The sequence below is a fragment of the Parus major genome, chromosome 8 (genome assembly GCF_001522545.3).
Source record: "Parus major isolate Abel chromosome 8, Parus_major1.1, whole genome shotgun sequence".
Classification (NCBI taxonomy): Eukaryota; Metazoa; Chordata; class Aves; order Passeriformes; family Paridae; genus Parus; species Parus major.
Genome location: NC_031777.1, coordinates 12,472,646 through 12,499,655, shown reverse-complemented (window position 1 = coordinate 12,499,655; position 27,010 = coordinate 12,472,646). Strand labels below are relative to the sequence as shown.

Sequence of the window (27,010 nt, the reverse complement as noted above, 5' to 3'; positions counted from 1 at the left end):
AATGATATGAAGTAGTCACAAACAGTTTTTGCTACAGCAGCAGATGACTATGGACACTCATCCTCTGCTCCCCCAACAACCTGTTCTATTAAACTTAAATAATATGGAAAAAGGGAGCAACTACCATCACAAGATTAGTCAAAGTAGTTTAAAGGAAAGACTGAAAAGTTTTGTACTTCTGGAAAGTAGGAATGTTCATCATCTGAGTGCTACAGCCCCAGTTTTCCTGCGTACTGTATCAACAGGAACAGAAAGGTGGCAAATCATCTTTTCAAATGTCAGTAGAGATGGCGTGCAAAACTCTAATCCATCATTAAAGCCAGGTGATTTCTAAGGCCTCACAAGACGAAAAGTCTCTCTGAAGCAAAGCTGAAGCTGCAGTTCTTCTGAAGTGCATATCGTTTGTGTTGGATGATTGTGATAAATTGCTGGTTCGGTGATACAGTTTTGTGGTTTACATTATGTAAAGTCACTGTTGCACAGCAGAAGGAAGACCAACAGAAGCTAAACAGTGGTTGAACTAGGTCAGGTATGAACTAAACCAGGTGGTTCCAAGGCTGTTCTGAAGAACTTGTCCTGTGCCACTTCCTCAGGTATACACAACCACTTCCTCCTTCACACAAACCCCTTAGAGAATGAATCAGATTTATGTGAGCAAAGAGTTTCTCAGACCTACTAGCAGATCATCCTTGTTAACCATCCTTCCATTCACTTGGACACCACTTACTTCAGCCTGCACCAAAGGTCTAACACCACTGAGGTATTAACTTCTGCACAGAAATGCAGAATACTACAGTTTCCCCTTGGTGATCACTGTTCATCTTCAGTTGTCTGCAAAAGGACAAGACCCACATGAAAAAAGAAAACCATCCATACTTGCTCAAACAAAAGCTCAAGCATGGATATCAAGCAAACACTCATTCCAGAATATCTATCTGTATGAGCTGGCTTGAATTTAAAGACTGAGTTTTTTAATACACCTTGAGAATTTTTCCAATTAGTTCATTTAGGAACGCTTCCTATTTTGGAAAGCCTGTACACATCAACCTCTCGCTGACAGCTTACAGAAAGCGAGCAGAACAGAAGTGCTGTTATTTGAACAAGGGCGCCACGTAGTGTTACAAACTGATGGAACACAAAACAGGCAATCTCTCCTTCGGCTTCCCTGGGTAAAGGAAAAACATGGCCATTATTACACAGAGCTGGGAGTCTCCCCATTTTGTGACTTTTTTATGAAACAGGAAACAATGTAGCACTCAGTGTAAGGAGAAATTAAATACACCTTTCCGTGGTTCTTGCTGCAGCCTGAAATGTCAACTAGCTAAAAATTACTAAAAGTAAAACAAAGTAGGTGTGAACTCCATTACATTTGAACCAAGTAATTTTAGTTCAAAGTGCACACAGGCTAAGGACGTGACTTGTAGCTAAGCCAACAGCAGATGGCCAGTATTTGGAGGCTGCACCTAACAATCAAAACAATAAACTACTTGTGACACTAATCACAAATTTCTACCTGCCATCTATGTTCCTGCCAATATCAAACCCTCCCACAGATTTATTTTTTTTTTTAAAACTTTGGAAGACACTGGAATACAATGACACATTAATTCCTCTAACTAGTTAATCAGGAAAAGGGCAGGAGTGGTGGTGAGAACAGAAATTAGGTAAAATTAGCAAGTTTTTCCATCAATTTAAAGTTACAATACTGCACATAAGGGCTCCCATAAGAAACTAGACAATACTGCAAGCAGTAGAAGAAAGTTATCCAGAGCAACTGACAATTTTGCCAATTTTGAAGTAGAATTACATGTGGAACAAAGACTTTTTTTTTTCTTCTTGAGGAAAAGAAACTCCTTTAAAAAGTTAAACTATTTTAGTATTCAATTTCAATAATCATTTCTCCAGGAAGGATTTACATAGTTTAATGTATAAAACAACATCTACAAAAAAGAGACAATCCATTCTGCTCCTAGGCAAGACTTTTCTAGTTTCCTTGTGACAGCATTTTCACATTATTAAAAAGGACAAGAACTTCTATTGAGATATTTACATTCATGTTTTAAAACCCATGTTCATTGTTACATGTAAATTAAACAACCATCAGTACAGCTTTTGTATTACAGAAAGGATCTGGCATTAATCTTAATTTAAAAAGCCATCAATCATGCCTAGGTTGAGTGATTTTTCTACCATAAACTCACAGCAGATGAAAGAGTCCCACAAGATTTTAACAGTAGATGAGCCTGAGATTCCCAGGCTTTTGAGATCAGAGTTCTCCAAAAAAACCCTACACTCACAACCCAGGCTGAAGGACAAGAAGCATGGGGCCAACTGTGTAACTCATTTCTTGGCAGTCCCCCTTTCCCAATCTGCACATGACTTTTCCAAGGGAGATGATTCACCCTGGACTCACTGGCAGTCAGCTGCTGCTGACAAAGGGATTAACCCCAGCTCCATAAATGCCCTTATGGCTAAATCAGATATCTGAGCAGCCAGAAAGATCACTGACTACAAACAAACACGTAGCTTCCTGAATATTACCTGTCCATGCAACAGGCTGCACTATGGACTTGGGAAGGTGGAGGAAGAGAGAGAGCAGACAGCTTTGGGAACTGCAGAAATCCACCACCTGACCCACACCTACAAGTATTTTAGAGCTGGCCACACTCGTAGAGATGTTGCTGTGAAAGTCTATACCAAGTCAGGCCTCACTACTCACTATTCTATCCAATACTCCCAACACCTTCATTCCCAGCTGCCTTAGTAGCCCTAGCCTAAAAATGTACTTTCAGTTGTTGCAACTAAAAATCAATACTTTCCAGTAAGAAAAATGAAAATGTGTGGGAGCAAGGTGTTTAGAGCCACGTAACAACTGCAAAGCACTGTAACTGCAGTGTATTAAGGTTTCATTTTAAAAATGCCCTTTCAGGAGTATCCTTCCATACTTAGACAAACCATGAACCAAAAAAGTTAAATATAGTCTCTTTCTAGTCTCTGTACCTAGTTCATATATTAGCAGAAACCTTTTGTTGTCTAAAAAATTACCCTCTAATATTCTTGCAGAATTGTTACATAATTCTTATAGTTCTGTCTTCTAGATATGCCAGATCAAAGGGCTCTCACTTAACACTAGCAGAAGCTGCTTTTCCTGAAGTTGATCTAGCTCCCAATTTATGTTTTGCTCAATAGCACAAATACAACTGCAACATTCCAGAGCAAGTGTTTTCATTCCCACTAAAGCATCAATTGGCATAAAGACATCTTATTCACACAGTCAAGTAATTCAAAGCAACCAAAGACAGTAAAACAGAAATCTATAAACACAGATAGGTTCTTCCTAGCTGAAGAAGGTTTGAATTTGGGATAAGTTAGAATAGGTTTTAATGCATTTATATTGAAAACATGTTTTCTCTTTATGATTTAGAAGCACCAAGAGGGTTGAGACAGAGCAGTATTTTGAATGAGGCAAATGGTGGTTTTACTAAAGGACTGAAGTTCCCAAACTCCTATATTTGTTGTGTAAATACACTGCTCTTAGAGCAGACAGTGCTTTTTGCATTTTACTTTTATCTATTTAGCTCATGCATCAACCTGCATTTGTGACAATTTTTCACCAAGTTTCACGGCTTGTTTGGTTAGGGATTTCCTTATGCACAAGACTGTCAAGAGCAGGAAGCTGGCACATCACATATTATGAGAACACAAAGTGGACAGACTGATCTGGATCTTACCAGTTCCCCCAACAATATTCACAAAAGGTTTAGGGAACTATCAAAATAACATTTTCAGCACACCTTCTCAATCTTCTCTTAATCTATATAACTAGTGTGCTTAAAAAGGAGAGCTTTCATTCTTTACTCAGGCAAAGGTTCATTAAGACACCCATCAGAAGACAGCTTTTGTAGGACTGCAGTATTCCTCTCTAAATTTGAATTCCAGACCTCCCTGACACTGAGCATGACATGCACGTGCAGTTATTCTTCGATTACATCTTCAGGGATGTTGAAAAAAAAGGACATGTTGAGAAAAAAGTTGTAATAAAAGGTATTTCTTGCAGATTTTTCAACTGCACAGTATTTTGTCACAAAATTCTCAAATACTTATTTCATACTTGGTTGATTGCTATCAGGAAGGCAACAAGGAATACTATATTTCCACAGACATAGATTGTTAACACAATCTGTTTAAACAGACGACCCTGCAAGAAAAGGGAAAGAAAAGTCACTGAACAGTCAGTCTTTTTATTGGGTTAAACAAAGAATCATCCCATCTCACAGTAGTTAGTTACCAAATTGTGACTCACCTCTGCTTCTGCAGATGTTAGTGACTGCAGTATCTGTACTCTGTCATCCTCTATCACTTCAGCTGTTCATGGGAAGAAAAAAGAGAAGTCAAGTCTGATCTTTAGAGGAAGGGGATTTTCATTTTTATACCAAAGTCTTCATTTTATGCCAAAGTCATAATCCTATGACTAAGTCTCATAGAGCATCCAATCTGAAAAAGGACTTGGAAGTCTCATTTGACATTTCATTACCTGTTACTGTCACGCTCGCAGCACAAATTAAAAATTATTCTGGAGCTGACCTACAAAAAGTAAATTCTGAACATAGAAGTCAAAAAACATTTTGTCTCTTTTGCTAGATTGAATAATCAAAACATTGAGTTTTGAGCTAACACCTTTTCTTTTTTGTATTTTGAGATAACTGGATTTCATTAAGAAGTATTTTCATCAGCCAACATGTGAACACTCATTGTCCAACCATTTTGAGTTGATTTCCCTGTTTCTAGTAAGCAATTACTGCAGTAAAATTCAAATTCACATCTTTTATAATCACTCCCCCTCCACATGCCACCTTACACAGACAGTTAATCACACTTCTTCAATTCTGCAGCTGTCTCATCTCAGCCTTAGACCCAGGTCATCCACATGTGCAGTCAGCTCCTCTCCGTGACACCAACCAGAGATAACAATTTCTAATGAAGTTACTACCCCTCTCTTCCCTAGACATATTGGAGTCAGGATTTCATATTCCTTCCCCAGTTAATCAAAATGGCAAGCATTCAGACTTGCTCCTGCAATAACAGCAATTTATCAACAGTTAAATGCAGATTAAATCTGCATGAATTAATCTGGATTTAACCCACCTGGGATCAAAATTATGGCAAAAAATAAGAGTCTCAGAAAATACACATTTCAGTCTGCACATTTCAGTCCCCTATGAACTGTGGTTTGAGAAATGAGAAGCTACCATTTAAAATGGCACAAAACCCACTCTTCTAGAACAGTTTTGTCTTGAAAACTGTTTTTCTTTCATATTCATTTGTCTACAGAAGATAGGATACTATTACTCAAGACTTACTCCCTTTCAGCATCCATGTTAGAGGCCAAAGACCTTCTGAAACTCAATCCACACTGGTTTTATGCTCAGCAAGCAAGGGAGGAGTTGTGCTAGGTTTGTACCTTTACGAACAAGACAGTAGCTGTGTATTTCCAGCAGAACATCAGTACCAACATGCCAAGCTACAAAGCCAATCATTGCATAGGTGTCCCATGGGTCTGGCAGGTCAAGTGCAGGCAGATCCATTCCCAAGAACATAGTCACAACTATTCAGTAGAAACAAGATAAAAAAACCAATAAGGATGTGCCAGTGTGCTTTAAAAATGCACTCAATGCTTTTGTAAATAGATTTCCCATTAATTACCTAAAACTGCTTGAGGAATGAGGTTAAAGGAGTTCATACAGCTGAAAGCTGTTGAGGGTTTTCTGGGGTGGGATGGGGGTTGTTTGGGTGGGGTTGTTTTGGGGTTCTAGTATTGTGAGGGCCTACGAGGAAGAAAAAGGCCGAGATAATTTTCAACCTGCTTAGTGCCCCATCACATTACAGCCGCACAAACACCAGCATCTGTGTCTACCAACAAGAACAGTCACCACAATATTAGTATTTAAGGTTCCTGTGGAAGCTTGCCTCTATTATTAGAATTAAACCCTGGATTAGAATTATTAGAATTAAACTTCTGGATCTGTAAGTGAAATTCCTGTCTCCCATTCAATAACACTGAAGTATGCTACTGTAAGAACGCTCATACCTTCCAGTACAAAAAGAAATTATGAAGGTAAGGACAGGTCCTTATTACAGAGAAATTTCAGATTTGTCAGTAATTCCCTTGATTTTAAAGTCACTTTATTTCTAAGTTGTATCCAATGGCCCCTTAAAACTCACAGAAAAGATGGCCAAGAAAAAGGCACTTCAGACATGCCTGGACTGGATGTCCATAGATGGTTTAGAAGACCAACAGCCCAGACAAAGGACAAAGCTCATTTAAATCAGTTAAAGGGGAGTTACAACTATTCTACTCACCAGCTAATATTCTAGCTGTTGTACCAGTACTCCAGTGAAACCAGTTAAACAACTGCCTCCTGCAAAACAATGAAAAACATTTTATTGATTACATAGGTGGAGGAAAGGGGCAGAAATCAAAGAACATTTTTGCCTACTTTCAAGCTGTAAAAGCTTTCCATTTTAAAAAGAATGTTTAAAGAAACAGTCACATTGAATTCCTGTGGCTGTAATTTAATGAGTCAGTTGTACCTTGGCGCGTGACGAGATGGTCTGAAACCTGCCATAAGTGGTTGAAAGATTGTCAAAGCCATCACAGCACAGCCAAGATAAGGATGAAAACCTGCTTGCTAAACAGAGGACATTTTTCTTAAATATAATATATATATAAACAGACAGAAAAGACACCAAAAAGTTGCAAATTTTATTTTTTCTTGTATTAGTAAGTTACAGTGGAGCAGCACTGGCAGAGGCAACAGGACACAATAAGCTGCCCTGCAGCCACATGGAGATTGTTTACCTTGGTAGTAGATACACTGGTACATCTGCTCAGGGTTAGTCCCACCTTATGGCTTTATTGAGAAATTCTACCAGCTGAAGAATTGACTATATGACAAATTGACAAATATGACTATAAAAGCCAGAGTCCAAGCTCCCCAGCCTCAAACCTGTGTCTTCAGGATAAGCCTATTTTATAACTCTTCCCAGCACTGGTCTTCTCTCTTACCCTAAAACATTTTATTCAATTTCCCTCCTTCACACACATGTGACTGTAATTCTCCCACCTTGAATTCAGATACTCTCTAGACTTTCCAGCTTTTGATGTCACCTTGCATCAAATAGAATACAGGTGACAGCAACAGGTCTCTATCTAGCTACTGATCTGGACTACACGTATCAGCAGATTCAATTATGTCTAAGTTCACAAAAACACTTATTCCCAGCAGGTTTACCATGCTAATATGTCAGCCATCACACCCTTACTCCCCTCACAAATTCATATTCTCTAAGGAAACAGTAAGACCAAAACAGCACATAAAAATACTACAAGCAAGGAATTTTTTTAGGAGAAAGAGGAAGGAAGGAAGGAAAACACTGAAAGTTTTCAGCTGTAGTTTAAAGGAGACAAGATTCCTCTTGTGTGTTGCTAGGATTTGAAATCAGCCTGCTTAAGAACATCTTTCAAAAAGAAAGATGCATCTAAGAAATTTGCTTAGAAATAGTCATAACATATTAGTTGTCAGCAGACTTCCTCATTCATTTAGTCCCACCTCTACCTCTGAGTTACCAACAAGACAAAAAGTACACACTTACTTGGCTCCAACCTCCTCGGTATACAAAAGGCAACACAAAAGAAATGCTCGTCAGCATGACTGTGACTAACATAAGCATACGATGCACCTAGAAAAGTGAAGTTTGCTTTTAGAAACTCTACAGCTCTCTTAATACATTAAAATAAATTAATTAGATCTATAGTTAAAGTATTATTAATCCCTACTTTAGACTTTATCTTCACTACTAAAGTAGGTGAATTTATGATTTTTAATTGTTCCACTTTATAGGATTAAAGAAAGATGTAAATCATAGCGTGTTTAGTCTGTTTCTTGGATCTAGTGGTTTATAATTCTGCTTGCAATAATGCTAGAAAATACAGCTGGAGATATGTGGAGATTCTGCCCACCTGAAACCACAACTCCTTTCCAAGTAGGAATGAATGAGACCAGACAGGTTTGAAGAATCGTGCAACAATAACACCAATACTAACTGTGGTAATCCAAGCAACAAACATTAATGCTCCTGAAAACAGAAAAAACAAACAATCCAACAAGGTAAATGATAGGTAACTTAAGCACACATGAATACAACTTCCAGGACTATGTAATAGTTTAGTCCATACACACATGGTCAGAATTTACCCATGATTAAAAACATATCACCTGGTTCAGGCTACAGCTTCATAACCTTTATCTTGCTAGAGGACAAAGATATCCATGTAAAAGATAATCATACTTGGCCCACATAACACAACAGAGCAGCTCTGACTACTGCACCTTTCACACATGCTAAGTTTCACACCACACTTTGTACATACTGGTGAGAGAAACCATTCTATCACCAACTCAGACATCAGAGGATGAAAGATGACATTGCTACAATCTGTGTGACAAAGAGTGAGTGGCAGTTCTATCACAGACCTTCATTAAAGTCCAGTAGTGTGGGAGAAAAAAATTCCCATTAACTTCAGTGGCTCCAGACTGCCAGTAAAGTGGTTTCTCATTTCAAATAGAACTAAATCAAAAATGCAACTACAACTTGAAATAGAGAGAAAGAGATAAACAAGTCCAAATTATAAATTTAACGGAAAGAGCAAGGGCGAGTTCATTTTCCTGGGCAAAAAGAATCTTTCAACACAGCCCTTGAAACAAAAAATTACTAATTTCACTCTGCCAGCATGATCAGATCTCACTAGTCAACAGAATATACAATGTAAATGCAAGAAAGACACGAGGGAATACCAACTCTGCAATAACCCTCCAGTCTCACCAAGTCTAAAACTGGAAGACAAAACTGGAAAATGCAGCTTACCATGAGCCTTGATAAGCCGTGGGGCCCGGGAACCTCCAATATCCTGAGGAAGACCCGTGACATTGTACAGTCCATTGGTGACAAGGGGCTGACGATGATGTTTGTATATGAGCCCACCTGAGCAATGACAAAGATGTTTATTTCTTGCTAATGAAAGCCACTGCACTTTTAAGTGTGCCCATTCCTCATTCATGAACTCAAGCCCTGTTGTGACCACTGCACATAATCATACAAACTAACACACAATATGGTAAGAACCTAACATTACCTAAGCTATCCTGCATACTTAATGTGCAAAATGCAACTCACCCAGCTACAGTAAATACCTTCTTTCCTCCACTACATACACAAGACATGAAGAATAATTCCCTTTGATTCTAGTTTCCATTAAAAAAATAAAAAAAAGATGTGTCCAGTTCTCAAGAAGTTATTGGCTCCTAACATCAAGTGAGCATACAACACATATATGAGTAAATGTACAATAACTTCCACAAGCAAACCCATGATCCAGAGAAGCAGTAAAGGTGACTAAATTAAAGGCCTCAAACTTGGAAACCTTAGTTTGGACACGTATTCTCATCTAAGCTATATCTTCCAGAAGGCTTACTAACTCATTTGGAGCTGTTAAATGAAAAGCAACCATATGTAAGTCAAGTTTACCTTCACTAGCTTCCCCATCTGCCAGAAAGATGTAGTAACTGGTATCCAGATTAAATCTCCCTTTATAAGCAGGGAGACGAATATGCCTTCTGAAAGAACACTGAAGAAGGCCATCTGCAAGCCTCCATGACACTTCTTCAAGGGAATTCTGTAAAACAGGGGATATTGAATACCCAGTATTTTCAGACTGGCAGAGTAATTGGCTTAAAACTAACCCTACAAGAGAGGCACTGATACATAAAGAAAAAAGCAAATGATCGAGGGAAGGGGAGGGTCCCTTCTAAATTGGCATGCAAGAGGTATGTCACAGCAAGTCAAAATAGCAACTTATGGTTTGAATTGGTTGGAACTAATTTTTACAGCCCATAATAAAGTTTAACCCAGGACATACCAGTTGCAGCTGCAGTTCTAGCAAAGGGACAGACCAATATTAAGCACAAAGTTTCTAAATAGACTAAGCTCCCATCATGTGACTATCTTTACACATTAAATTCAGACTTCCAAAGTTAACATTTTCTAGGAAGTAAGAGCCCAGCCAATCTCACCTTAGAGAATTCTGGATCCACCTCAATATTTACACCTGCTGTGCAAAAGAAAAGCACAAAGCAGCAGCATACCTTACTTCAAAGCTACATCTGTGTCTGACCTGTTTTAAAATGTACCTCTGAATCCAAGAGAGGATGACTTCGCTCCTTCAGGCGGGCAGCGCTCACATGAACACGGTGATCCTCATTAACACATAGGTAAGCATCATCACCACCCTGCAGAGTTGAAAAGAAAAATATCTATAGCCCAATAAAAATACTACTGGCAGTCTTCAAAAATTCTTTGACTTAATAAAAGCAGCAAGGCCTGAGAGATTTCTGTAGTTATCAAGCTGTTATTTCCCATTTTTCAAACATACCAGTATTACTGAGAAACCATATTGTCAAGGAGATGACACATAGAAACGTGCATTATGATTCACACTCCCCTCCCAGAGTAACAACCACATTATCAGAAGTTTCTTTCATTATTTAGAATTTACTAAATTAACTAGACTAGAGATGGATGTTGGAGCTATTTAAACATCCTCTTCAGAAACAAGATTTTTTTCCTCCACAGCTGTAAAAAAAGTGTTGTTAAGAACCAAGTGTTCCTGCACTAGGGATATGAATATAAACAGCATCTCCTTTGTGCAACAAGTAGCTTATAGATTATGCATTTGTCAACAGCATCATCCTTTCACTTTAACATAATTTAGAATGATGCATCTTTAAACATCTTTAAGACTGGATAGAAATAACATTCAAGGATCAAATGCAAATGGTTTTCAGAACAACCCATCTTCTGAGGGTAAGATTTTTTTAATGGGTAAATAAAGATTGATTTAACCAGGAATTTCAGTCAGACAGGCTGAATTCTGCCATAAGAGATATCCATAGGGAAATTCTACTGCAATTATTCAGTCCTGAGATAACTGAATATGTGTGAAAAGTGAATACCCACCTATAAGAGAAAACCTGTGTTTTAGCACTATGGGAGAATCACACCTTGTTCTATTTTCCATATGCATTTCCATTCAAACTTCACTAACATCACAAAAACAACTATGGAAAATAAAATAGAACACTCACCATCCACTGGTCATGGGAAAATGCAAATGCTAAATATCCTTCACTTGGACCACTCATTTCAATAAAAACTGAGCCCTCCTCTTGTTGGAATGATAGAAAAAAACAGGACACACTTCCAGGATCACAGTTTGTAGGGTTCCTTACGCAGAACTTCCTAATTCCACAACTTGAAGCACTAAACTAAACAATTAAGAAAACAAACAATTTGTGAGCAATGAGAGTTTCTATTCTCTTCCTCCTTTCTACCCATGGTAGATAAAAAGCATACAAGGAACAACATCATTATGTCAACACACCAATCTCTTAAACCATGTCTACAATTACCCTAGGACTACTAAGTAAAATACTGGTGAATTCCAAGATAAATTTGATTTAAATTTCCACTTTAAAGACATTAAAATAGAATAACATCAGAAAGTGAGTAAGAAGTTCAGAAAAAAAACTTCCTCTAGTTTAGTAGTTGGAGAGGTAAAATCAACTGTAAAATGAGAAAGAAGAAGGGTACTACAGCATTATGCTTGCTTTGTAAAGTAGAAACTCCACTGATACACATTGAGAAAATACATTGATTTTAAGTCACAGTTATCCTGGATCAAATAGCAATGCTTGCTTGATCATTCAAGACTCAGTAATGGAAGTCAGTAACACAGATGAACTCTGAGAAGAAAGCTTCTGAGCCTGCAGTTGCTAAATAGGAAGTCATGAGTCAAGACCAGATTAAGTCTTTTCTCATCTCTCATGACCAGTATGCACAATATTTTCTGATCATTAATTTCTAAATGTTCTGTTAATCTTCTGATCTGTGTGCAGCACGAGAACATTTGACCCTGCAAAGTTCAGACAACTCAGCTAAGGGCAGCTGTCATGTATCTTAGCCTTAGATATCAGTTGCTCATCCATCATCTCACATTTTCTGTTAATAGGCTGTATCAATGCCATCTCATTAAATTCCATTCATCACAAGCACTAAAGAAAGCCTGATTTAGCTTTATAATTACTTACTGGCTTTGATATGTAGGAAACTGGGTGTGAAGTTGACATAGCCTCTGACGTTGCATGCAAAGGTGGTGTTGGGGAGAGGACATCAGGCTGGGAAACAATGGGACCTGGAATCTTTACCCAGAAAATCCTGTATTTCTTCACAACAGTCACTCTTAAAAAAAAAAAAAAAAAAAAAAAAAAAAAACACAGCACACACAGAATCATTACTGTATACATTTATAGCCACCTGCTACTTTAAAAAGAAAAAAAAAAAAGAAGAATCTATAGTTCACACAATTTGTAAAACCCTCATCTTTATCGAGATATCTACCATTTTCTGGAGTAGGAAAATATCTTAAATCTCAGTAGAAAAATAATTTTAGAACATAAAACCACATGCTGCAGTGGATATAAGAAACATTCATGCCTATGGCATTGATTAGAACTTCAGAGAAGAGTTGCCTTTATCCTGTAGTTCACAAAAAGCTAGTAGTCTAAAAGAAGAATATACATATCATTTGGTAAGGTGCAGCAAAGAAAAAGATTCTTAACAGTGTATATTGCAGGTATGAGAAGTGAGAAAGTAGCTAGAAAAACTATAGAAAACAGTCTCCAAATACCCTTATACTTTCCCTGGGGAGAGAAAAAATAAAATAAAATTTAAAAAAAAAAATAAAAATCAAGCTCTCTCTAAAAAGTTTCTGCAGCAAATAAGGGGTGTTGAATTTTCAGGCCACTGGACCCAAGGGATTTTCAGCTGCATTTTAATAAATTAGAATTGATATTAGGTTTACTTACAGAAACTGTACATGTTTTGGAGCATCTCCAGGGGCAACCCAATAAACTTTTATGTCTTTCTTTTTTGCTTTACTTGTGTGACTGACAGCGGAATTCTGGAAACACACACATATCAAGAATTACATAGTGGATACACATTTTGTTATTTAACACAGCCAGCAAAGTCCGCAACTAAATCTTACAGACACTGCACAACCCCAGTGCAACTGGCTTTTCCTCAGTCAGTCACAATCAGCTCAAGTGAGGTGTAGCACTGCAACTTAGTCATACTAACAAGCTTCGAGAGTAAAAGGAATGACTTTCAGTCCTGAAGACTCCACCAATGAGGTAGAGGTGCCTGCAGCATTTATGCAGAAATAGTGATGTTTTCTTAGTAAGGAAATGCTCCATTTTTTCATAATAAGAGGATGAAGAGACAGTGCAATGGCTCCTCCTTTTAACATTAGGAATACACAATGTTCATTGTGTAAAATTTGCATTACCAAATGCTGCATCTTACTGCAGCAGTCAACAGCCTTCTGTCACCAGGACAGTTTAAACAGCTCATAAGAACAGTCCAGAGCTGCAGTGAGTCATGCCTTTGTACCCCAGGTTAGACCCATTTTCCCAGAGACTCACTGAATTCAAATAAGATTACATGGGTTAGCTCTGTCCTATTGCAGACATATTCCAGTACAAGCCCCTCCATGCCCAGTGAATCATTTTAAGGCACTGGAGTCTACCTTGGTACGACCACATGTCAGCAGCTGAGAACGTCTCCGGTCAGCCAACACAAAAGAACCAACTGCAGGGCTATCCAGGTGTTCTGCATCCCGGGCTTGTATGAAAAATCCTTCAAAATCTGGTCCAGACAAATGAACTAAAGCAAGAAAAAAAACCAAAAGTAAGTTTAACTCTACTCCAGAGGAAGAAGGAAGTATTTCAACAATGACTTACCAGATGCTCATTTTACGAGTACTAAATGATGGTTAATGTATTACCTAAACAAGATTCCACTGCTTAGATAAATCCAGTACAGAAAACCGAGGAAAGACATACTATAATACAAAGAAACAATAAATTAAACTCTTCAGCTATAACTGACAATACCTTCTATGCTGTCCCCTGGTTTAAATTCAGTCCCATTCACTGCAATGGTGTGCTCAGGTGGCAGCTGAGGAGAGCTACCATGACAGGGTACCATGCTAGTACAGGCTTCTCTTACTTTTCCATTTGGATAGCCAACCACAGATGCATAGAGGCAAACAAACATCCAAACAGCAACAGAAAAACCAGACACATCCATCTGTAGAAAATAAAATTTACAGGTAGTTAAACACAATGAATATTTATATTACAGGTCACCACTCCTCTTTAGGAATCGGTTGAATGGTAGAATACAAAACCACATTTAAGAAAAGCATTTATGAGAAGACACCACTTGCAGCTGCTGAATAACTTCTGCTTCTGATAACTGCCAGACATTGTTAAAATTTTCAGATACCATATTTCAGGCCATCTACAGGTAGTTGATGGATCCCTCCATCCGCTGGGTGGATTATTTTCCTCTATGCATTTTGACAGCACTTTTAAAATGTCTTTTGCCAATCCCTCTCCTGTTCTCTCTCAAAATAAAAGAAAATAAAAACTTCAAGTTGCACAGGGCAGATGGATCTTAAAATGTACTTCACAGATATATAAAGGTCAACAGTATTGAGGAACTACACAGCTAGTATCAAGCCCACTTTTATTAATCATTGTTTCAAATTTTGCATCATTACAGACTGCCTGTTGTTTCCACAACCCATGTCTATTTCCTCACATATGACAAATAATTCCCCCGTAACAAGTTCTTCTTTCTGCAGGAAAACTCAAGTTGGCAAATTCCAGAAATAGATTTTATACATGCAAGAGTGAGAATTTGGTATGAAGATTTAGACAAAGAAATATGTGTGCTTGTTGTAGACAAGCACAAGACTTCTCCTTTGAACCCTTCCTTTTGGATATTGGACCTCTGAACAATTAGTCAAACAATGGATTGTTTGTCACACTCTTGTCAAGGGAACAGCATGCAAGAAAAGCATGGGGTGGTAGGACTCCAGATCCTAAAACAGTTATGTGACCCCTTAACCTCAGCTTTGATTATACAGTGTTTTGTCCCAACACAACACTGTTTTCATAAAAGCTGTAGCAATTGTTTTGCTGCACAGTAGTATGGAGGGCTTACAGCTGTACTGTGGTTTACAGAACACCTTAGTCAACAAAAGAAAATGTTTCCACGTCCAAAAGGTAAGGAGAACAGAGATAAACTTCCTTTCAATCCTTAGGCACAAGAAGTGAGTTATCAGCTCTGGTGGAACATGGACCAGGCACGTTGGTTAGCCTTCTGGAAGGGCCATGCCCATTTTGCAGCAAGTGATAAGAAGTATCATGTTATGAAGTTCCCTGACAGCATGGATGGACATGAAGATAAGAAACACACAGAGCCATTTCAGACTTAACTCTTGATACTTAAAATGCAGTCAGATAAAGACAAGGCACATCATAAGTCTAACACAACAGGAGTCATCAACATGAACTCCTCCAAAGTTCTCATACATGGAAATCCACAATTTCCAAGGCAATGCTATATTTGTACTTCAACATATAGGCTCCTCAGCAACCTTGCACCACTAAATAGAAGAAAATCAGAGGTAAAAGTGTGTTGCACAGTTAGGTTTCAAGAACTAGAAAATAAAAACCCAACATTCAACTCCTCCCAAATATTCAAGATAACATTACGATAATATCTTTCACATTTAGTTAAAGTACTTCCTCATAGTTCCAGCACTTCTCCAAATTGTCAAAAGTTTACATCTAATTGATTTTATACACAAGTTAAAGATGCCTATAGAAAGCTAAAGGCTAAGGTTCAGTACAATTATATGTACCAGAGAAATTCTCAAAACAAGGAGAAATAAGGCTGCATGTCACAGAGACAAGAAAAAGAGTAGGGTAGTATTCTGCTTCAAGTAGCAGAGGATGTGGTAGGGATGTAAAATGAAACAAGAAACATTCTTGTCAGATTCAACTGACTCAAAAGCTGGAAGAAAAAGATTAAGTAAAGATTAATAGAATAAAAAATAAAAAAAAAAAAAAAAAAAACCAAAAAAAAACCCCAACCAAAATCTGAAAAATATTTGGATAAACAGAGCACAGTAAGTTGCTTCTTCCTGTGTTGAAAACAACTCCTACAGTCCCTGCAGGTATCAACAGCTAAGAGGGCCATGGTAACCTAATTGCTCATCAGCACAATGCACACAGTCCAACTCAGGATCTCTTCATAGAGCTTATCTTCTTCCAGCTATTTAACTTCATTAGCTGCATGGTGCAAAATCTAAAACTAACATTAGAGAGGAAGAAAAGATGAGACAACAGGCAAGGCAAACATACTGTCAGCTCAAAGGTACAAAAACTGCTATCAACAGAAATTTCTCCTGAGTACCATCACACAAGAGGGAAAACAGAAAAGAGTCACCTGAAGAGAAATAAGCTACATTAATATAAGGGGTTTATGATGCATTCCTTCAGAAATAAACCCCTACAAAGGGAAACCAGACAGTCTTGCTGCCTAAGAGTCACCTCCCTCTGAATTAGAATTGCTCTTTAGCTGTGGTTGGCCTCTTCTGCTTAGTTAAACGTGGTCATTTCACAACAGCTGGACTGAGCAAGGATTCATAATAATTTGTTACTTTTAAAATACAAACACACACACCCATGCACATAAAACAACAAAACATACACACCTCAGCATCTTGTTCTTTCTAGGAAACAGAATTTCAAGGGCATATGTGTTTCAAAATTATTTTTTGTAACAGTTTGAGTGTAGGTCCTTACCTTACAGCCAGTCCTTCTGTTACAGTGACGAAGACTGAGTGAAACTGCCATTGATTGACTCTCTGCTTGTAATAAAACAACTTATATTATTTTGTAAGCTCTTCTATTTGGCTTGTATCTAACTGTATTAACTTTTACCATATCCAGGAAGCTTGTCTGAAAAAAGAAACAGTACACACACAAAAAAAGTAAATTTTATAAGAGCATCTTTACTCCAGGCACATATTTTTTACAGCTTCCCCACACTTCAGCTGAAATGCAGAATGCTGTAATGAAGCACTGACTCTGTAGCTTCCTTTACTTTGTCAGACACTTCCCCAGACCTCAAAGAGCCTCACACTAAGTAATTACTTAATTACCTTCTGGTGCAGTTAAGGATGGGCAGGGGAAACCTACAATCAACTTTTAATTCTTCTTTCTCAACTTTCAACAAATTTGCAGCATGGTTTTAAAGCTCACTATGCATTCACTCCTATCAAAGAGATAACTTTATTTTAAAAGAAGCAATGTTTAAAATATAGTGACTTTGTCTTGTTTTCATATATCTCAGCAAGAATGAACAAGAAGCAAGTTTGCCCTGTTCACTTGTTTGCTTTAATGATTTTATTCGGGCAGCTGGTCTGCATAGAATCTTCAAGGCCCCACCCTTGCAAACTTTTATGTATATGAAGAATCCAAAGTTGGAAACTGACCTAAAAAGATGCAATTTGTAACTTCAACTAAAGCATCAGCATATTTACTGTCACAGTTATCATAGAGCCATCTCCTATGCACATTAACAAAAAAGAAAACAAAATAAGAAACTAATATTCACATAACAAGAAGAAAAAAAGATACCAGAGGAACATGGCAAGGCTTCCAGATAAAATAAGCCATAGCTTACCTTAACTCATTAAGGCACACAGGTTTAGGAGTTTCCTCTAAAGCAATTCAGAAATCTTGCATGAAAGGCAGCAGTTACAAGGGGCTTTAAAAACACCACCAGAATTTAGTTTGCTTCATACCTACTACAGATAATCTATTAAGCAAATACGCTTTCCAAAAAGCTTGCAATATCCACTTTGTGCACTCACTGGCATCAGTTTGACCAAAGCACTACAACAAAGTTACAGCAGCTCTTCAGCCCCACTCTCGTCTCCAGCACCTCTCTGCTGCGGCAGAAAGGGTGAGCGGTGCAGGGAAACCAGGCAGCCCCTCGCTCTGCTGCAGCCTCCCCCGCGGCCGCGGCGCTTTTCTGGCTGCGGGGCCCGAGGGGCGCGCAGGGCCCGGCCGGGCGGGGCGCGGAGCCGCGCCCGCTCCGTGTGCCCGCCCCAGGTGCTGCCCGCCCCGAGCCCGCGGAGCTGCGGCTCAGGAGGCTGCTAAGGCACCTCATTTCTTAGGAGCTGGAGGTCTGGATGGCCGTTCTGGGTTAACTGAGTTTTACTGAGAGATTGGCCTCGTCATAGCTTACAGAGTTCATTAGCGGTGCCGTTCTGTGGACCCAAAGGTGGTCACATATAAAGGCTTGCAAAATCGGGCCTTTCTTATCAAGAAAGCAAATAAATACTGGCTGTAACTGGGACTTTGCTGGCAGAAACTGCAATTGCTTACACAGGCTTCTCTGACTGCTGTATTTAAATCCAAGTTCTCAATTGCTCACAAAGTGGCATAAAATGACAATTACTTAAAAATCCAATGGGAATTTTGCCCTCCCACAGCACAGAAATACTGTGTTTTTGTTAAAATTAACACCTGTACTGGAGAGCTCTAGTGATTCAATTGCTTACTAGTAGTTCTGAGCAGTTCTAGAGATCTTAGTACTACTAATTCGATAATATTTTCTAAAAAAACCCCACAAAACTATCTGCTAAAATATAACAGACTAGGAAATGCTCTGTCAGCATTCACTTTTTTCTCAGTTTCTATAAAAGCAGCATTAACCTGTGATACTATATTAAGAAATATATTTAATGTGAAAAACAATAAGGGATTACTTTGCCTAATCAGAAAAATTATTTGACTGTTACACTTGTATTATCATGTTCATGGGAGTCACTGGGAAGCTGAGATGTCACTTCGTGTTCAGTAACTTAAGAAACAAAATGCATAAGCAATAGCTTGAAGTGAAATATGGCTATTTCCCCCTAGCTGGGGGTAAAAAAAATCTCTTTACAACTACATTCATAAAGTTCCCTTATATGAAAAAGGGATTTGATACAATTGCAGGCCTAAGTACATAGATGCTTTATTATGTGCTTGTGTGTTTTAAACTAACACAGATGCACTATTAGTAAGACAAATAATAACAAATATATTTACAGTAAGAAAACTGGTGACCAGACAGACCAGTATTCTTGACAATATTTAGGTTAGTAACTTTCACCGAGTATAGTGGAATTAATATACAAATATTTTAAGATATTATTATAGGGTCTTGGTTCATTGACAGAATGGGGTATATATGTCTGAAACTTTATAATATATATCAATAAATATGGAAGTAATTTCCTCATTAAGACTCATGAGGAGGGATGAAAACACAAGCTACAATTTTGTTGGAAATGGTAATCAGAGTTTAAGAAGAAAAAATCATTTTTCTGTGAAAAGAAAAGAGGGTAAGGGAGGGAATACTGTTTTGCTTATCATTGTATAGCTTCTCTTATTTCAAAAGATGTTAAAAGAGCTAAAAAGCTGTAAGGAGCTAAAGAGCTATAAAGCAAGAAAACCAAGAAAACACCAAGAGAAGCAGGGAGAAGATAAACTAACTGTAACTACTGAGTATAAGTCCCCATGCTACTGCATGGGCAATCATCAATCCACCTGGAAGGGCTCTTTTCAAACATACCAGTCTCCTTAAAAAAATAATAAAATCAATAGTTCTGCAGCCTTAATGAAAATGTTTCTATGAAAGGGTACTGCATGCTAATTTGTTAGTGTCATATCCAGTATAAAGTAAATAGAATGCATTAGGGTATATGAACTATAAAAAGTCCACAGCTACATCTTCTTTGTAAAGTGTACTGCAACTGTTGTTAGTGTGTTCATAACAACTCTGTATTTATTACAAAGCAAATGTTCTGACTTAACCAAATGAGATAGACATAGAGGGCTGGGGGATGGGTTTGAATCCTCCTGCAAGCCTGAAGAGACAAAGCTCTGTAACCTGCTATTCACCTGTGTCAGAGGATGAGGACATCAAGTGGCAAACGAAGGGCACATCTGACATGAAAAGAAGATGATGAGTTTTTTTTGCATGGTTTATTATAGACACTTAGGAAAGTAAGTGAAAGTTTATAATATTGAAAGCAATGGGAATTTTGTAGAGGAGACTTCATTCCAAGTATATAAAGAGGAATTTCTCTTGCTTAACAACCGAGAAAGCAATTAAGTAAATATATGTAATTTTGGAAATTAACTATTGTGCAGTCCAAGGTTTATACTGATAGCTATTCAAATTTTTAAGCCCAAAACTACATGGAAAACAATAAGCCATTGAAGAGAACTCATGTTACTATGTGATTCCTTCTAATCAACTTTCCTCTCAGGTATTAAGCTAACTATTCAGCAAAACTGTGGCATTTTAGGTCAGACTTTGCTCAAGTTTCATATAACAGCATTGAGCTCTATGTTACTAGCAAGGTTATCACCATAAAACATCACTGGAGTTCAAATTCTGTGATATGCAAAAAGGTTGCATCTCTATCAGATTGTTTTGATGATGGATAACTGGATCAAAGAATTTTTTGTTGCTAGTGTTACCTATTTTGAAATACTGAAATCTGTTTGAAAAAGTTCATTTGGATTTGGCTAAATACATGCTGGATACTAGGCTTTCTCTAAAGATAACAGTCCTAGCACCAATATTTACTCTCCTCTCTCATGTAAACTACATATATGACTATGCATTCCAAGATTTTTCAAGCTTTCAGCATTTTTCAAGCTTTCTGGCATTATTTTCTTAGTTAAAGATGTATTAGGGAATTAATAACAATATTTTTATCTTAGATATGAAGAATTCTTCCTATCAAACTGATTTGTATATGGTGGGGGGGTTTGTCACAAAGAGAGGGGGATGTTGAGTCCTTGAAACAATCCTTACCATATAAAAGGAAATAAATTATGATAAAGTCACAATGTAGGATGAGATATTTTCCCTATAATTAATAATTTATCTTCCCTTGAGCTTTCGCACTGTTTCACACCTATCTGTTTTACCAACTTACTTTTAATTTACAAACTAGATGAAAGTATTCCCCTTATGCTCAGAAATTTCCTTCTACTGTACGCAGTTTTTGGTTCTTCACGTTATTTTTAAATTTTTTTATGTCACACATAAAATTCAGACTTGGAACCGTATTTATATGGAAATACTTATTTACCTAGAGGTACAAGGCATTTTACAGTTTTCAGTCAATGACTGTAAAAAGCCGCCTGGTGGCAGTAGCAAATCAGTCAAGTAAGGGTTGCCAGTCGACTGCACAGAAACCTGCTTTGGTTTCGCATCTCTATTCTGACACAACAGGTGAAGTTCCTGCCCCATAGCTTTCTACCAAAATATGTATTCACTTTGCCTTAAATAGATTTTTTTTAAAAAAAAAAAAGTACTTCCTTGCCTATGTGAAACAAAATATTTAAGATTGGTTCCCTGATATCAATTTGAGACAGATCTGTATAGGTGTTACAAGAAAATGACACACAACCTGTCACTTTTCTGAGAGTCTCCAATTGTGCAGTGCACAACACACATAAATTGATAAAGGACTTCAGTAAAATCATTTCATGCCATTCAGGTGATGTGGGCCAGTGCTTTATCTGTTGCACACAATCAAGTTTTATCTGATAAAAGTACTGCATTATTAAATTTGAGTTTTCTTTATTTTCTGACCATTGCTGTGATGCTTTTTTAAATTATTGATTTTGTTATATCAGCAAGATTTGATAAGTTTTTATTGTTCTGCTTTACAGGGAGCAAAGAGCTTGCTGGCAAAGGCATTGACCTGCGAGTGCTCCAGTGTAAGGCACTTTAGACCCAATTACAAAATTTGTAATGTGAAGCTAAGATTAATTGAAATCTTGTACAACGTTATCTCACACACTTGTCAGTTTCTTTGCCAGCCAAAATCAATTCCACCATTGCTCCCCATCTTTTTTCTTCTGCCCTTTCATTTGGATAAGGAATTAATTTTCCTACCCTTTTTCATTTCATCTCAAAAATCCTTTCACAGACAATCCATTTCCATTTCTTCACCTTTTCTCAGCAGCTCCTAACATGACTCCCCCATGGTTTCTAAATGCATTCTTTGTTCAGACCCAGCACACCTGTGGGTTTTGCAGCTGCTCTGGGCTCAAGCACAAGCAGTCCTGCTGGAGGGATGACGCACAGCACTGTTAGTTGTGGCAATGTTCTAGTTAATACATGCCCAGTGCCCTGTGGAGGAACCGTGTGGTGATGGTTTGAGTCTCCATGGGAAGGGCTGCAGGGATTTTAGCTGTTACTTTACCAAGTCTCACCTAAATGTTTGCAGAGACTTTCAAAAGCTAACAAATCGGTCACACCATAACAGAGCTAGTAAAAGGCACATCCAACATTGTGAGCTGTGAGAAGAATAAGGGATAGAAGATTGTTTTGCACCAGTTTTCAAGTGCTGTAAGCAGCAATCCTTGATTGATGAGCACAGGGGAATATCAAGCAAGGTGTAAAGGGTCCCAGTCCAGACATGCTATGGAAAACTGCCTCCTGCACAGTCAAGATAGTACATGGTCACTTTGGAATCCAGCACCTCCAGGGACATTCCAAATTTTCTCAGAAGCAAAATATCAAAGCTGTTGTATTGTATGAGACATTAATTCCTCCAGCTGAAATGGAGAGCCAGTGCATTGTGCAGAGGAAATAGAGAGCCAGTGCTTTGTGCAGAGGTAGGATACTCAAAAAATCTGGACACCAGCAGCAGTTTGTCCCAAAATACAGCAGTAATTCCTAGGTTGTGGGTGTTCACATAGGAACCACTGCCCAGTTATGGGTAAACAACCTGTCATCAGTAATCCAAAACTTAAACTCATGGATAACCAAATGACCTGATGATATCAGTGAGACAAACACTAAGGACTTTCATTTTCTGGTAGCAGCATCTGGAGATGGTTCAACTGTAAATGTTGTTGTGCTCTGATTGCTGTATAGCAAAAAAGATTTGCCAGTCTGAATTCCAGCTTTGTAGTACTCTAGTGCAAACCACTCATATCTTCTTCCTTATTCTTCCTGCTTATGTTTAATATCTTTTAAAACAAATGCTTGCAGTAGTCATACATTTGGTGAAATATTTTCCTTCTGCAATATATTACACCATGTTAGCCTGCTCAAATTACCCTGGCTTGAATTCTGCCTGCACTGAAAGATTAAAGAGCAGAACTACAGTCCCCAGTATTAGCTTGCAGATAACTTAATGTAATTATTTATTTGATTAAAAATCAGATATGAAATATATAGGAAAAAAAAAATCAACATCAGTTGGTTACCACTTGAACTCAAAGTCCTATCTAGGTAAGATTTAAGGATTATTTTAATGGACTAGGAAAATATTCATGGTATTCTCAGTATAGTTTGATTTTTTAGGAAGAAGCATCATAAAGGAGATGGAGTGCAGGAGACAGTCTGAAGATTTATTTTTGAGGAGGAAATAGATCTGCTTGATAAGACACTACTACAGTTCATTTAGGAATAGATCCATTGGAGTCTTAAATCTCAGCACTTATGTGAAAAGCTACCTTTAATGACATTTTATATGGTCCTCTTAAAGATATTTGCATTGAATTTTACAATTTTCTATTATAAATTAAACTCTATTAAAAATTAACTTTTTGTGGATGTTAGAGCATTGATTGTTTGAGGCCACACAGTAAAAGAATGGCCAAACTGGAACTGAAAACAAACCCAAAATGTTAATATTTAAAAGGTCAAACCAACACTGTCTTACATGAAAGGCCAGTAAGGACAAACTAAATAGGTTTGTGTTCTAGCCCCTCCATCTCCAATGATTTCTGACTTAAATAAACATTTTCATTCCAGCCTATCATTTATTCACTGCCCATCAGGATATTGCAATATGCTTAGCCATTTAGAAGGGACTTTTTAAAAAAAGCTATAGGTGATTATGTCAATGTTCTCACTAACATTTTCACTCAATACTAGATTGTATTGTCCAAGAACATATCCAAATTTCTGCTGAGCATGTAACTGTCTAAGAAAGCTTCTATTTTCAGTCACTGCATAGCAAAGCTCTAACTCAGAAAAGACTGAAGTTTAACCAAACTGCAGAGACACAGTTTTAAAGAAAAGGAACTTTCTTGCAAGTTTGCATTTCTGGTTGAGAAATGTCCATTAGAAAACAAAAGCTAGACAGAAGACCCTACACCTCTTAAGCTTCTTATTGTTTAAACAATAACACAGTGTTAATTAATGAATTTCAGAGCATGAGTGTAGAGCATTGAGAAAAAATATGCTCACTTTAAATTTTATAAAGTCTCTTATTTCCCGTACACAGGCCAAAGGAATCTGCTTTTCATTTTAGTTTGATATTCAGTTAAGTTCCCTCTGTGCCAGTTGGCTTTTACTATTGTTATTGGGAATTGTTTTGCTGTTACTAAAAATAAAAAAATCACTGCCAACATGTAAATACTCTAAGTTTTCACACTTTACAGTGTGGGAACTTAGAGTATTTTTTACCCTTTAAAAGTACTTAGAGTACTTTTACCCTTTAAAACATAAGCAATATGACATTAGTGAGATGTGACACCCGGTGAAAAGCTCTCCAAAGTGTATTGACACCACTACTAGGAAAAGTGTTCTGCAAACACAGAACAGTTCTTGCCTCCTGTTTTGTGTTACAAAACAGAAGGCAAGAAAAGAGGACCACTAGGAAGGCGCATGTAAAAGGACTGAAGAATACCAGTACGGGTCCATTCAAAAATGCTGCAAAATTATTTCCTGATGATTAACATTGATATGGTATGCACTCTTATTCTGAAGCAACTATTGATCATTTCCTGCTGTGGTATATCATAATCACACACAGAGAAACTGCAAACTGAAGATAAAATGGCACTGTGAAAACCACCCCTTAGATGCCAGTATAGCAAATGCTCAGTTGGTGTTGGCTATGTTCTAGACAAAGTGCAATCCTCAAATGTAGCACTTGTGCATTCATGTTTTGCTGGTGTGGTTTCCATAAAGAGAAAAATCGATCAATTTACATGAACACAGACACAATATAAGGGGTAGGCCAGCACAAGAGATGATGCCGATGAAGAAAGGATTAGAGAAGTCTGCTCTGTTCCTGATTAACTTCATCAAGAGACCTGCAACATTCATTATCTTTGAAACGGTATCTTTTTTACACTGAATTGAATGCAAATTAAATTATACTGTTCCAATTATTAAGTCATTTCACAGTACCTAGAATTTTTTTTTTTTTCTGTGTTGTGAATCAAGGCCTTTATTTACATTGTTGACATCTGGTTTAGCTACAGCCACATATGATGTCAAAATAACTGGCTCAGGATTAGTTTTCTAACAATTTTTGTCCAAGACACTAAAAACATATCTTTTTCATAAACCTGGGTACATTTCAAAATGTTTCAATGCATAGTATGTGATATATGCACAGAGATGTGCCAGTGCAAACTTAATAAGGGTAGGGTGAGTTTCTGTATGGAGAACAGAAATCAAAAGAGCCACATTTTAAAACTTAGTAACAGGAGAGAAACTGTCTTCAACAATAACCTTTTGGTTCCTATCTTGCTTTTCACAAAGTATTCAACATGCATTTTAGGATAACTATTTATGCAGAGGACTTGGCTACAAAGGCATTATTTGCTCTCCCTCTCTTAGAGCTGCTCTCTGTGTAAGCACCTCATGAAATTTCTAAATTCCAGCCCATTTGTAGTATGTGACAGGACAACAGCAAGCTTGGAGGAAAAGACTTGAGCAAGGCTTTGTGGCAGACCAGCTGCAGTCACTTCAAGGTACTGAAGATTGCAGAGGACCCTAGAAAAAAGATGGTCCAGATCTCTTTCAGTTACCTCTGTTGGTTTTGTTCCTATGACTTCCATAACTGTAGAAGCTTCTTGTATTTCCCATTCCTATGTTGTATCATCTTCTTTTCTCGGACACATCCAATTCAGAGGAAACAGCCAGCACACCAGGAGAGCCAGGGTTCTGCTAGGTGCAAGTCTGTCCTGTATATGAATGCAGGCCAGCAAGCTGAGTAAAGAATAAGGGGGCCGAAAAAGACAAAGGACAATGGGAGAATTCTACTGGGTACTCAGGAAATAGCCATGTGAAATAACTCAGATTGTAAGTATCACATCTGAATCATATCTGAATGAGCCTTGATGAGGTGAATCTTAAGGGAACTGTACCCACAAGGGTACTTTTCCTTTTTTCCCTCATTCTGTCTAGGAATCCTAATATATGTCAAGGGCATACAACAACTTGTATTCACCTACACCAAAATGAAAATCTTTCTCAGTAATGTCAAAAAACATTAACTGTAATGAGGAACAAATAGATTCCTTGACATTTTCAGAGGGATGAGCAAGTGAAAGAGAAAATAAAGGAGAAAAACTACCAAATTATTAAAAAAGCTTCAGTTTGAAACGAGTGGAAGCATTTCCATGAATATCAAGACCTTTGGACTTCCCCTAAATGCCCTGTAATTGTATGAACACCCTGCAGTAAAATACACTTATAAGGGTATGCATGGGATGGCTGGCAGTAAGTGGTTAAGCCTGAATTGTTTTGCAGACTCCTTCCAGTTCCACAACATATACCACCTTTGAGAAGAAGAAAAAAAAGGAAAAGCAAACTCAGTATAACACAGTCCTATCTGACTGTAAATTGAGAAGCACTTTTTTTTTAACGTATTTGTAGGCAATAAAAATAGACTGACCTTCCAAAGCTGCAAGGCTGACCTTTACACTGGGGTGCAGTTAATGACTTCGGTCGTGAGAGGCCTGGAGCAACCGTCCCAGGTGTTCTGCAATACAAAGCAATGGTAAGGGCTGCCTGGTGTCAGCAGTTCGGATGACAGTATGCTGCAAAACAAGGCGGCCGGAGTGTGGGGGGGGGATGTTCTGGTGTTTGGGATTTTTTTAGAAACCATGCTACCTCTTGGTCAAAGACAAATCCACGGAGTTTGTAG

General features: G+C 37.8%; 1 protein-coding gene across 5 annotated transcripts; it reads right to left on the bottom strand.

Moving 5' to 3' along the window:
* Positions 1-1,900: 1,900 nt before the first annotated feature.
* Positions 1,901-26,062, bottom strand: FRRS1 (ferric chelate reductase 1). 5 transcript variants are annotated; one of them, XM_015636058.3, is made up of 18 exons: positions 17,719-18,092; positions 17,528-17,601; positions 16,836-16,991; positions 14,070-14,265; positions 13,703-13,839; positions 12,981-13,075; positions 12,204-12,354; positions 11,202-11,381; positions 10,248-10,346; positions 9,586-9,733; positions 8,926-9,042; positions 8,021-8,136; positions 7,654-7,740; positions 6,592-6,689; positions 6,361-6,419; positions 5,462-5,605; positions 4,304-4,365; positions 1,901-4,198 (listed from the first exon to the last, which is right to left on the bottom strand). In XM_015636058.3, the coding sequence occupies exons 3-18, from the start codon at positions 16,884-16,886 to the stop codon at positions 4,106-4,108; spliced, it is 1,833 nt and encodes a 610-aa protein (XP_015491544.1). In that variant the 5' UTR covers positions 16,887-16,991; positions 17,528-17,601; positions 17,719-18,092; the 3' UTR covers positions 1,901-4,105. The 5 variants fall into 5 exon arrangements, with proteins under 5 accessions (XP_015491544.1, XP_015491545.1, XP_033372248.1 ...); XM_015636059.3 differs by lacking the exons at positions 17,528-17,601; positions 17,719-18,092 and adding an exon at positions 25,890-26,062; XM_033516357.1 differs by lacking the exon at positions 17,528-17,601.
* Positions 26,063-27,010: the final 948 nt, after the last annotated feature.